We start from the raw sequence: 13014 nt of genomic DNA, 5'->3' as shown, positions 1-13014 counted from the left end.
AGGAGATAGTATGACTTTCTTTTAAGTCCCATGACACATTCAATTCTTGGAAGATAAATGTTAAAAGAATGAAAGGGGACCAGCTTTCCTCATTTGCTTTTCCTAATAAACAGTAGATATTTTAAAACAGATTTTCTAATAAACAGAGACCGGGGGCAGCCGCCCCAGAACTCCTTTGCTATCTCTGTGTTCTCATCTTGCTCGTGTTCTATATCAAACACCATACTGGAATTTCAGGGCTCATCTTTTTTTTGTTGTCACACTTGTAGGAACAGCAAAGAATAACAAACATGCCATAACATTTCTTAAAACATAGTTTAACATTTGAGTGCAATACTACATGAAAGCATTTGCATATATGATAGTCTGCTTTTTCTTTAAGAAAATAATCAAAGAATATGGCTCAGATCATTAGGATGATACCTAAGACATTTAACTGAATGGTTAAATCTTGATGGTGATTAGAATAACAGTTATTTTGATATGTCAAATCAGACAAGCTTCCCTCCCCTCTCCCTCATTAAAAATTCATCTGTATGAAGAGAAAAAGCCATAGTAAGGCTGAGAACTTAATTTTGCTGAGCAGCCATGAGTTTCTGCCAAACTTCACCCTCTGGAAACTGGTGCTTCTTTACAGACTCTTCCTTCATTTCCGTGGAATAGCCGGCATCCTTAATAAAAAAAAAATACATAGTTTAATTAAGAAGTGACGTCTCAAGGGAACAGAAATGTCAGCCTTCTTTGCCCAGTGTGATACTGCTACTCTCAGAAACAGAGTTGCTTTGACCTCTTTTTAATGAAAACCCAACTGTAAGGCAATTCAGCTGTTTTAATTATCAGACCCCTGATGCTTTAAATTGAATTTGTCAACTTCCAAGATTTTAAATAAGACTGTATATCATCAAACTGAACTGAGAACAATAAACTTGGAAAAACTTCCTACTTTTCTTGGCCCTTATAGTTATGCCTACAAAGGCATAATTTAATTGAATGATAACAATAGCTAACGCTTATAGTTACAAATATCTTATTTGATCCACACAACAACCCTGGGAGGTAGCTGTTATAATTATCTCCATTTTATAGAAGGGGGAAACAGGTATAGGTTGTGACTTGCCGAGGCTTACACTATAGTGACTAAGGGAGCATTTCAACTGAGGTCTTCCTGATTCCAAGCCTAGCTTCTATATCCTCTGCATCATCTAGTAGCCTATTGGAAACATAAGCACAGGAGAAACCTTATAAAAGAGCACCTGACTTCTATATTCTGGCCCTCAGAAATTATGTTTTTGATACATTTATGAATAAGGAACAATTCAGTCTCTTGGTTATAGAGGTTGAAGATACTTCCGGGGATGGAGTCATGATGCTTTAGTTTTACTATTTTTTTTAACGTATTGAGCAAACCAGAAAAAATAATAAAGCTGAGTACATGCCTGGAAATTGTGTCAAGTGTGACTATCTAAAATTTCACCTGTCACCCGAGCGATGAAATGAAAAGTCCTTAATCCAATTTGAATTATCTAGCTAGCTATCTGTTGGGAGATGATCAGGCATCATCCAAGTCTCTAAAAATCTCCCAACTGGCTCTTTTTCAGTTTTAACTCAGGTAACAAGCAACTTAATTCAGGTAATTCCACACAGGAAAGGAAGCATGGCATAACAGACAAAAGAGCTTATCCCTGATACAGGAAAATCTGAATTCAAGTGCTGCCTCTGATACATTCTGGCTATGACCTGGAGCCAGTCGCTTAACTTCTTAGTATCTGCAGGCAATTCTATAAAAAGACAACTTACAGAACAGTTATGGTTCTGCATTAGTAAAGAGATTCCCTGTATCAAGGAAATCATAGGTTGCCCATCCCCCACTCTCCCAACTTCAAACAACTATACATACAGTGGGGTTTTAGTATATGCCAAGGTCACCTATGCGAGAGATGTCAGGAACTTGCTTTTGAGAGAGGATATTCTGCTCTCCCCTACCAAATGGGTGGGAACAGACTCTTCTGGTTGCATCTTTCAAACTACCAGACTCAGACAGTTTCTTTCTAGCAGCATCCAAGGGGCTGAAGGTCCTGTTCACCCACAGCACAAGCTCCATGAACTGAGCTGGGTGGGATGAAGGGCTATCTTCTCCCCCCTCTCCCTTTTAGGCCCCGTGGCCCAAAGAATCAGGCTTAGAGTTCTGTTGTTTGTCATCTTTTAGGCACAAGTGGTGAAGTCTCCTCTGGTGGCCAGAGAGCTTGCGCCATGGTGACCTTGGAGGCAGAATTCCAGGCCAAATGTTGCTTCTGGCTTATCATGGAAGCTTAGGTACTGGGAATCAAGCCCAAGTCAGGTTTTGGACTTTGAACTTGGTGAGATTGTGCTATATAGGAACTGAGTTAAATCCCATCCCCAGAGACTGAGGTGGTATAGTGGGGAATTATGCTACTCCCCCCATCACCAGGTTTGCAGGGGGGATATTTGTATATTTGTCTTTATTATACCTACGAAGTAAATATTCTTCAGTTAAAACTAATCTAAGTGATTAAATGGAACTGAGATACAGTAGACCCCCAAAAGTTGAGGGAATACAAACAGTGAGGGCTTGAGCTAGACGCCCTCAAGCCCCCTTTAAGGGTACCAGATAACCCTGGGGTACAGGAGAAATATAACACACTTAGTCTTCAGGTGATGGGGGCCAGAGTTGGCACTGTTAAATACATAAGAGAGAGCTAAGAATATCCATTTAGACCACTTGCTACATCTTAGATACACTTTATGGAAACCGTCCTCAGCCTACCTTAGGAGGCATGTAAGAAGCCTTTTTGATTACTACAGGATACTTGAAGTGTTCGTGTAGATGAGCTACATATTCACACATCCTAGGAGAAAAAAGTAAATTGAGATATTAGTGCATAAATTAGGTAAAGCCAATTCTGTTAATTTCCTAAGAGGACAGAACAGCATGCCACACTGCTCAGCATGACGTTGGATGTTCTTTGAACGTGCTTTTAGATGTTTTTCAAAGTATCATCTAACAGGGAGCACTTGAGCACTGTGTGTGTTTCCCAGGAGGCAAAGGACCTGCATCAGAATTTCCAGAGGACCACTGGAGGTTCCTTTCTGGTCCACGGGTTCAGTTTTATCTGGGGCTTGAAAAAGATAGCCATTAGGTTGCTTTAGGGATGGGGGAAGTCTTTCTATACTGGCTCAAAATAGCCCCCTCAAGCAGCAGGATGTCAATATGTATGGGAGCTTATCCCTTCCCCACCTTCAATTCCTGGAAGGAGTTACAGTGAGAGGGATTGAAGCCTAGTGGAAGAGAAATAATTTAGGAAATGTAATGATATTAATGTTTCAGTCAGTGTTTCAAATAGTGGTCTTGTTTCAAACCCACTTAATCAACTCTTAATTGCCCTAACCACCAAGAGCAGCGCTTCAGGTCTCCACTATTAATGGGTGACCAGCTTGAGCATAGCAAGAGAAGGGGTCTAGATTTCTCAGATCTCTAGATCACAATGAGTCCCTTTGAAAAGCAAACTGTTTACGAGAAGTAGTTTGTTAGAATGGAAAGAGCTCGAATTTGAAATCCTGGCTCTGCCACTTAGTTCCTTTTAGGTAGACTCCTTAATTTCTCTGGGCCTTAGTTTGTACATCTGTGAAGTGAGGGTTTTCCAAGGCCCCTTAGAGCTCTTAGTTCTATGATTCAATAAGCATTAATAATAATAACTAGCACTTAATAGAGCACTTTAAGGCTCACAAAGTACTTTTATATATATTATCTCATTTCATCCTCGCAATAACCACATGAAGTAGGGGCTACTATTAACCTGATGAGGAAACTGAGGCTTAAAGTTTCAATGATTTGCCCAGGGTCAGTGTCTAAAGTAGGATTTGAACTCGTTTAACTAACTTGAGTCTGACACTCTAGGTACTAACTATAACACCTCACTACCTTGCTCTCCCCTTTACTCCTGTGCAACCCTGAATAACTTATTTAACCTCTTTACTTCCTCACCTGTAAAATGAAGGGTTTGGCCTATAGGCATATGATCAATGAAGTTACAAACCTACAACATAAACTGGGAGAGATCTCCCCTCACTGATGAAAACCTGGCTGAGCAGAGGCCTGCCTCTGGGGAAGAATTAGATTTATTCAGTTTGGCCCTAAGGGAGCCAAGAGGTAGAAGTTACAGGAGGTTAATTTTGGTTCAATATAAAACAAGAACTTGCTATACGTTATCACTGTACAAAAAGCCAAGCTTGTGCAGCAGCTGGCGATGACAAGGTCTGTCAGAGTTAGCAGTGCTGGGTGCACTTCAACCTGTTTCAGGTACACGGCTTCTGAATGTCTGGCCTGGCTGGGAAGTATGAGCTCTCCATCATTTGTAGGCCTTTAAGAGGATACTTAACCAACCTTTTGCTGGGGATGTTTTAGAAAAGATTCATGCTGCACAAAGGTTTAGTTCTCAAGCCCTTTAACTCTGAGATTCAATAATTTAGAGAGTTGACAAGGTATAGCAGAAAGAGCATTGGTCTTGGGAATTGGGAGACCATGCTCAAATCTTGGTTCTGGTGCTTATTTGTGATCTGACCATGGGCAAGTTCATTTACTATGTCTAATCTTGTTTCCTCATCTATAAAATGAAGATAATGTTTGCACTACCTACCTCACAGTGCTGTGAGGAAAGCACTTTGTTAACCTTAAAAAATATGACACTGTTGTTACTGATTTTGTGAGGAATCAGAGCCAATAGAGCCTTTAACTTAAGACCTACAACCATGGATAGGCAGTTTTGGTCTAAGAGCCTCAGGACTAGCAACAGTCCCCAGACCACAAGTAATAATTTCAGCACAGTCCCTGAAGCCATTATCTAAGGCAGGGCTATCCAACTTTAGGTTTTTATTGAAACAACAGACAATATATTTTGATTTGCCGTTTTGGTGAGAGCTCTCCTTTACTAAAGCATTTATGTAAATTTATACGCTTGTAGGAGGGCTGCATAAATCACACTGTGGGCCATATGCAGCCTGCGGGCCGCATTTTGGACAGTCCTGATCTAAGGGAACAACTGTTGGATGACCAATGAAGACCCAGAAAAAGAAAATTCTCCAAACCAAAGTCCTTCCACTGTTAAATGGTTTGACATTGGAAATGGATATGATTTTATCAATGGAAAGGGATTATCATCTGCTTTGCCAGTGCATCCAGTGGATCACTGAGCTCTTCCACCGGACTTGTAGCAGAAATATATGTGTGTGATCTCTCCTTGTTAGAATATGAGCTCCTATGCAGTAGCTACTGTCTTGCTTTTCTCTCTGTATTCCCAGTGCTTTGCACACGATAAACACTAAATTCTTTTTTCTTTGTTCTTTCATTCATTCATAACTAGACATGGATTAAAAGTTAGCACGGTCACTACAGCTGAATCTAAAAAATCTGGAGAAGAAAATGTGACCTGGTTGGAGATGACACTATGTAAGCAGAAATCAGTCTTAACTGAGATTATTTAAGGTACCTCCCAGAATTAAACTTCTATAATTCTTAGGAGTACATTACTGACCTGTTTTCAAGGCTTCCAGATACTGAAATATAGTCAAATATTATTAAATGCTGTACCAACTCACAAAGGCCAACTCCTCCAGCATGGGGGCAAACAGGAACTGAAAGCAAATCAAATAAATCCAATTTAAGGTTTAGAGTATTAAGTCAGATAAAGTGAAAGGGGTAAACAGTGATAAAATGCTAAAAGTATGGAAATTAGAAGATGGACTTGTAAGTTTTTGAATGGCTGTGGATGTTAGTATTCATTCATTAATATTCATCAGTATTTAGGAAAATGAAACCCCGGGACTAATGAGTCAAATACTTCAGATTAAAGGCTGTGTGGCACCAAAAATCAAAACAGAAAAATACACTCACTTCCATCCTTTTTACTGAGTGGTCCTTTCCCCACTGCAGATGACAACCCCCCTATAATTTAACAGATGGACTTCCAAAGCTGCTGCAGCCAATAAATTCATTACCTATGGCCAAATTAGTCTTCAAACAGCAGATATGTAATCCATTGTAGGGCCAACACTCACATATGAATTAAAAATAAGCATAGTGGAAAGGAATCACAGGGTTATCTACTAACCTTTTCTACTTAGGGAAAAATGATTGGTTGATTTTTAACTTCTCCCAAGCCCTTACTTTGAAATTTTTTGGCCATCAGCAACACAGAGAGATTTTCATTGACACTTCCCAGTCTGCAGCTGTCAATCTGGAGAAACTGTAGGGCGTCAGCCTGTAGGAGCTGTTTAAATATCACTCTATTGTGGCACTGGAGATAGAATTAAAAATAAAAGCCAACAAAAAGTCAGCCTTTGCCTTAACCTTCAAAATCTTTGTAAATGGCAGCAAGGTAATTCAGAGTCAAAAGATAATTATTCCAGAGGCCCCGGGTCCTTTGTGAGACCAGGACTCTATTTTTCTTTTGCGATCACTTGGCTGAAGGTGCTAGTAGGGGCTGTGCTCCCCCTTACACAAATTTTCTCAGCCTGTAAACTGGCCTTCACTGTCAGAGAGAGAAAACCAATCCTCCTTCCATTAATAAATACCTATGTATCATGGCTATTGGCAGGTCAGAGATAAAGTGAAACATCACAATGAGTTATGATGAAGGAAAGCCCTGAGCTACAGACAGCAAAGGATCTGCAAATGACCTGGACAAGGCATTGAGTGTTCTTTTGTGAGGGAGGACTGTGAATCTGCTCCCTTGGTCAAGATCCATCTTCCTGGCCCTGGCCCTGCTCTGAGCTTCCATGACTTCCTTCTTAGTCGGCTCTTCAGGATGACTAGAGCAGATTTTGGCAGGCAGATGTATTTAATTTATAAGCACAGGAAAAGAACATAAATTTACAATATGGATTCAGTTCAGAAGTTGGCTTCCTTAATATGACAAAATGCAAATTTATCAGCTTGCAGCAAGAGGTTAAAGTTGTTGGGTTTGGTTTTTTTTTTTGGTAGTGATTAGATGTGTAGGAGAGGAAAAATATACACTTAGTCATCTGAATTGTGGTGATGCTCACATTTCTGACATTTTACTTCAGTCAATAAACATGTATTCATCACTAGCTCTATGCCAGGTGCTAAATCAGCCTCCACAATGGTTCTGAAATGGTTCCATTTCTAAATGTTATAGAAATTTCTAAAAATTTCTAAAACATGACAACCCTTGAGAGGATATTACAGCAGGATGCCATCGGCAGATGGTCAAGAACCGTTGGCAGAGCTGCAGTGCTGAACACTTACCTGTTCTCCTGTTGCAACACCAATTCCTAATGGGGCTAAGGCCTAAAAAAAAGACACACATAAAATGAGGTGTAATTTTCATAAGTTTCTAAACTGTAATTTTGAATGTTTAAAAATATTTATAGCTGAAGGGAACATTTTTGTTCGCATACTGTAAACTGAATGCAATTAGAGAGTGTTAAGGGAAATACTAATCCATCAAAAAACACTTAAATGCCTACTATGTGCCAGGCACTGTGCTAAGCACTAGTGATGCAAAGAGGCAAAAGACCGCCCTTTGTCCTCAAGAAACTTATAATCTGAAAGGGGGAGGGGAAAGGGGCAAACAAATATACACAAAGGAAGCTATGCTTGTGCATGTGAACATGAAGCAAAAATGTATCCAGACACAGGCACATGCATAGCTGTTGTTAACAACATTAACAACAGTCCTCATGCCCTACTGTAGTTTACCCATCGCTATACTGGACTCTAACCTGGGCTGGCCTGGCTCCCAGTGGCTCAGACCCTGCCTGTCCTGCCAGTCTCACAAATTAGTTCATTCCCTCCTTAATTCTCTCTTCCTGCTCCTGGGTCACAGGGTACGACCAGAGGAAAACAATACAATCAGGGCAGCTCTGCCTCTTTACTGAATACCTCACTTCAGGCTGGCCTTTGTTGCTACCTGTCAATCTTTTTGTTCATCTCTCATTGTCTCCTTAATAGAAAATAATGTTTACTCAAAACTTTCTTCCCTTAAAACCTTAAATCCTTCCCCCATCTACACTCTCAGTGGATGATAATTTCCTGCTTTATGAACAAAAGGGAGGTTACCAGAACTTTTCTCAGGTACTTGATCTTCACATCTTCTCGTCCCAACATCTTTCTTCCCTTTCGAGGCTTTAACCTATACTCTGGACTCCATCCCTTCTCACCTCCTTGGAGACCTTGTCCCCACAATCTTTGGACTCTTCAGTATTACCCTATCTTCACTTTGGCCTTCAAACATACCTATTTTCCCTACCGTTAAAAAAATCTCACAGTTATGTTACCCTTTCTGCTGTTCAGTTGCGTCTGATTCTTCGTGACCCCATTTGGAGTTTTCTTGGCAGAGACACTGGAGTGGTTTACTATTTCCTTTCCCAGAGTGAGGAAATGGAGGCAAACAGGATTAAGTGACTTACCTAGGGTGACACAGCTAATAAGTATCTGAGGCTGGATTTGAACTCTGGCCTTTGACTCCAGGCTGGGCACTCTATCCACTGCGCCACCTAGCTGCCCATTACCTCCTCCTGACAATTCTCCAACTTCTCTTTTTGCTTTTACTCATCAGAGCTCATGAGTTCAATTATTATCTCTCTGTAGATGATTGATTCACAGATATTTTTTTCTAGCCCTAGTCCCTCTCCTCAGTCATAGAGTCCTGCATTACCAGCCGCCATTTTGGACATTTCCAACTAGATGTCTCACAGACACCTCAAACTCAACATGTCCAAAGCAGGTATCATTACCCATCCCTAAAATCCACCCCTCTCTACTAAACTTTCCTATTTCTGTCGAAGGCACCACCTCTTCCAGTCTTCCTGGTTTGTAACTTTGGAGCTACTCTCCACTTTCCCTCTACCCAACATATTTGACTGATTGCCATTTCTACTTCTACACATCTCTTGTATCCAATCCTTTCTCTCTACTGACAGAGAATCACCGCTGTAATTCAGGTCCTCACTTCCTCTTGCCTGTACTATTGCTTTGGCATCTTAATTGGCTTCTTTGGCTCAAGTCATTCCCCACTCCAATCCACCTTCCACACTTCCAGAAAATTACCTCCTTTACATACAGATCTGACTATGTCATATTCCCCTCAAATATAACTACCTCAGTATTTAAAGTACTGGCCCCAACCTAGCCTCATTATACATTACTCTTCTTTCTACACTCCACCATCTAGCTAAACTAGCTGCTTCTCTGTGTCTCACACCTGGCATCCCAACTACTGACTTTACCTTTGTACTGGCCATCCAAAATGCCTAGCATATTCTTGTTTTTCATTTGTGCCTCACAGAATCCTTCTGTCATAGAATCTCTTTAAGACTCAATTCTACATAAATCTTTTTTCTGATCCACTCAACTCTTAGTGCCCATTCTCCCCAACTATCTTGTATTTATTTAGTATTTAACCTGTATGTAATGCTAGCTTCAATAGCCTCTCCTGCATAGATGATAGGTACTATTACTATATATTTTTTAATGTAAAACATTTCCTTATTAGTCATTTTGTATAAGACTTGAACAAAAGAAAAAAATGAAAGAAGGTGAAGAATAACATGCTTTGGTCTGTATTTAAACAATGTCAGTTCTTTTTTGGAGGTAGATAGTATGCTTCATCATTAGTCCTTTGGGATTTTCTTGGATCACTGTATTGATAAGAACAGCTAAGTCATTCACAATTCTTCATCAAACAATATTATTGTTACTGTGTACAACGTTCTCCTGGTTCTGTTCACTTCACTATGCATCAGCTCACATAAGTCTTCCAGGTTTTTCTGAAATCATTCTGTTTGTCATTTCTTATAGCATAATAATATTCTATTATAACCATATACCACAGCTTGTTTAGTCATTCCCCAGTTGATGGGCATCCCTTCAATTTCCAATTGTTAACCACCATAAAAAGAGTGGCTATATATCTTTTTGTAAAAGGAGTAGAATCTTGAAAGATTGGGAGTTTAACTGTCATTCTGGAGAGAATTTTAACTGTGATGGCTGCAAAGACATTTTGAATGGACAAAGAAGAAAAAAAATTAAAAACTCTCCTGAAAGAGTTAGTTTTAAGTCTTATGTTGCAGAAAAATTACAAAAAGAATTAGTGAAGAAAAGACCAACTGACAGTCTAAGGGCACAGAATAGTGGGCCTTTGTTTTCAGAAGTGAAAAGTCAGTAGTTATTAGTGATGACTAAAGATGACCCTGGCTATGATCTTTTTTGTAGCTGATATATTAGAAATAATTATGTGTTTTCTTTTGTGTTACACTGTTAGCAAATTATGTAACCAAAAACCTTGACCTTTATTTAAGCCTAAGTGCTATAGAGAGAGGAACAAAAGCTTATGAGAAAAGAGGTTTCTCCAATTTATTTAATAAATTATGTTTAATAAACTATGTTGGGGGCTCAGAGTTAATTGATTAATTGAGAGAGATGTTGCAGTTTCAGCAATTAATTAACAATTATCTGGACATATCCCCTTGATTACCTTACAACTCTGGGATAAGAGAATGAACAAAGAGGATGAATAAATAGCACTTACATAGTGGGGTGGCCACTCTACCTAATCTACACTTGGGGTAGTCAACCTGGAAATCTTGTCACATACATTTATATCTGTAGAAATTATCTCCTCCAAGAGAATGAAAGCTCATTGAGATCAGAGATTGTTTCATCTCTTGTCTTTGAGTCCATAGCACCCAACATAATAGCTGAGACAAAGCGGATGCTTAATAAATTCTTGCTTGCTTTTCTTGATTGTCTAGAATTCCATGCATGCAAGTTTTGCTACACCAGCTAGATCATGAGCTTTCTGAGAGTTGTTATCATCTCTGGGACTTCCTTTATAAACATAGCTCAGTGCTGGGCACTCAATCATACTTGACTAACTTATAGAATAGAAAGATATTTCTAGATTGTTCAGTCTTCTCAGTTGTGTCTGACTCTTTGTGGCCCCATTTGGAGTTTTCTTGGTAAAGATACTAGAGTGGTTTGCCATTTCCTTCTCCAGCTCATTTTACAAATTAAGAAACTGAAGCAAACAGGGTTAAATGACTTGCCCAGGGTCACACAGTAAGTACCTAAGACTAGAATTGAACTCAGAAAGAGAAGTCTTCCTGACTCCAGGCCCAGGACTCTATCCACTGTGCCACCAGCTGCCCCCATTCCTAGATTGGGGTATCTCAAATACTTCCCAGGCCCATTATGATATTCCACATTTTCTTATGTCTGGGTGAATAAGATAAATCACAATCAGTATTTCCATAATTATACAAGATTTGTTGTAGTTAATCTCTGGAAAAATTTTAGCTATTTCTTAAAAAATAAATCATAGTATCCTGAGTTTTAGAGCTAGAAAGGGCCTTAGAGGTCCTTGAATACAATCCCTTGATCTCATATATAAGGAAATTCAGTCTAGAGAGGTTGAGTGCCTGGCCCAGAATTACAAAGCTACTAAGAATCTGAGGGGAGGAGGTGAACTCAAAGAAAGTTAAGAAACATAGGCTTAAGAGAATAAAGGATGTGAAATCTTCAAACCTAGTCATTGCCACAAGTTACTTTTTTTAATTCTTCATCAGACAATGTAAAAAAAAAACAAACAAAAAACAAATAAAAGAATTTCGGTATCTTTAATGACCACCTCCTGAAGAAGAGACAACTCTCCTACCTTAGAGATGGTGGCATGTCCAAGAATATCATCAGGGGAGGTCGGCTCCTCAATCCACAGTGGCTTAAATTCAGCCAACTTTAACATCCAGTCCACTGCTTCTGGCACATCCCATCGCTGGTTGGCATCCACCATCTAAAGGGGATGAGAAATCCCATTCATCATTCTACATTTGTCCAGGTGTTTAGATTCTGAACTTTAAAACACACACAGCTGCATGCTAACTGCATTCCTAAGCTAAGGCACAAAAGGAAAGGAGTATTGACAATTCAGAACCTGCTGAACAGGAGGTTCAGCCTAAGATGAGTCTCCACATGAATGATGGGCAACACTGCCTACCTATGAAGCACAACATGCAGGCACAATCTAGTGAGCCAAAGAGAAGCTAAGAGACTGAGAGTTTTCACAGCCAGGTTTTGCATTAGAAACTGTCTTTTGGAAGAGATGCAAACTGGATATCTAAATGATGTATGATCTTAGGAAGAGCTCAAGACACTTCCCATGAGGGCTTTAGCCAGACCTGGTATTCTAGCCAATTTCTTTTCTTTTTTGTTTTTGGTAAGGCAATTGGGGTTAAGTGAATTGCCCAGGGTCACAAAGCTAGTGTCAAGTATCTGAGGCCACAGTTGAACTCAGGTCCACCTTATTCCAGGGCCGATGCTCTACCCACTTAGCCACCTACCTGCCCTTCTGGTCACTTTCTAATTTGAACATTTCTTTTAAAAGTCCCTATTCCATTTGCAGTTAACATGCTATAGACACCATCTTCTGCTGTACTGAACTCTTCTATAGTGCCAATATTTAGCAGTTTATGGAATTTTAGTGTTTATAATTCTCAGAATAACATGTAAAAAAATTATTTGGGATCCTGCATGATAATGAGCCCAGAAAGGCATATATAGGGCATCCCAAAAGTCTTAATGCAGTTTTAAGCTTTACTGATTATTAAATATGCTATAAATCACTGGATATTGTACACTGTATTATATGTTGTACAATATATTGTAAATTTAATATAAGGTGATAAAAAGGGTAATAGTATTATCTCATGCTCTTACTGATAGAATGACACAATGGATACAAGGCTGGCCTTAAAATCAAGAGGAACTGGGTTCAAATCTTGCCTTGGACACTTACTCATATTTCTTATTGTGGGCAAGTCATTTAATTTTCTCAATATCTCTGGCAGCTCTCTAAAACTGTATATTACAGATGAGTTACTGACCTAGATTGGTGGAGGAAATTTCCATCCTGAGAGTTCTCCACACCAATAAAATCACATGTATGGACCCCAAATATATATGTATATGTTTCAACAATCCAG

At 39.4% G+C, this 13014-nt stretch overlaps 1 protein-coding gene across 1 annotated transcript in view; it reads right to left on the bottom strand.

The window, feature by feature from the left end:
- Positions 1 to 296: 296 nt before the first annotated feature.
- Positions 297 to 13014, bottom strand: part of ENOSF1 (enolase superfamily member 1) — a 55196-nt gene continuing 42478 nt past the window's right edge. Inside the window, exons 11-16 of the mRNA XM_036753391.1 lie at positions 11691 to 11825; positions 7283 to 7324; positions 6182 to 6311; positions 5550 to 5649; positions 2786 to 2867; positions 297 to 671 (exon numbers count right to left, since the gene is read on the bottom strand). Coding sequence (XP_036609286.1) covers positions 570 to 671; positions 2786 to 2867; positions 5550 to 5649; positions 6182 to 6311; positions 7283 to 7324; positions 11691 to 11825 — 591 coding nt within the window. The 3' untranslated portion in view covers positions 297 to 569. The remainder of the gene's footprint in view (positions 672 to 2785; positions 2868 to 5549; positions 5650 to 6181; positions 6312 to 7282; positions 7325 to 11690; positions 11826 to 13014) is intronic.

This window comes from Trichosurus vulpecula, chromosome 1, assembly GCF_011100635.1.
Source record: "Trichosurus vulpecula isolate mTriVul1 chromosome 1, mTriVul1.pri, whole genome shotgun sequence".
NCBI lineage: Eukaryota > Metazoa > Chordata > Mammalia > Diprotodontia > Phalangeridae > Trichosurus > Trichosurus vulpecula.
Note: the sequence above shows the minus strand (reverse complement) of the source record. Positions and strands in the feature narration are given on the sequence as shown.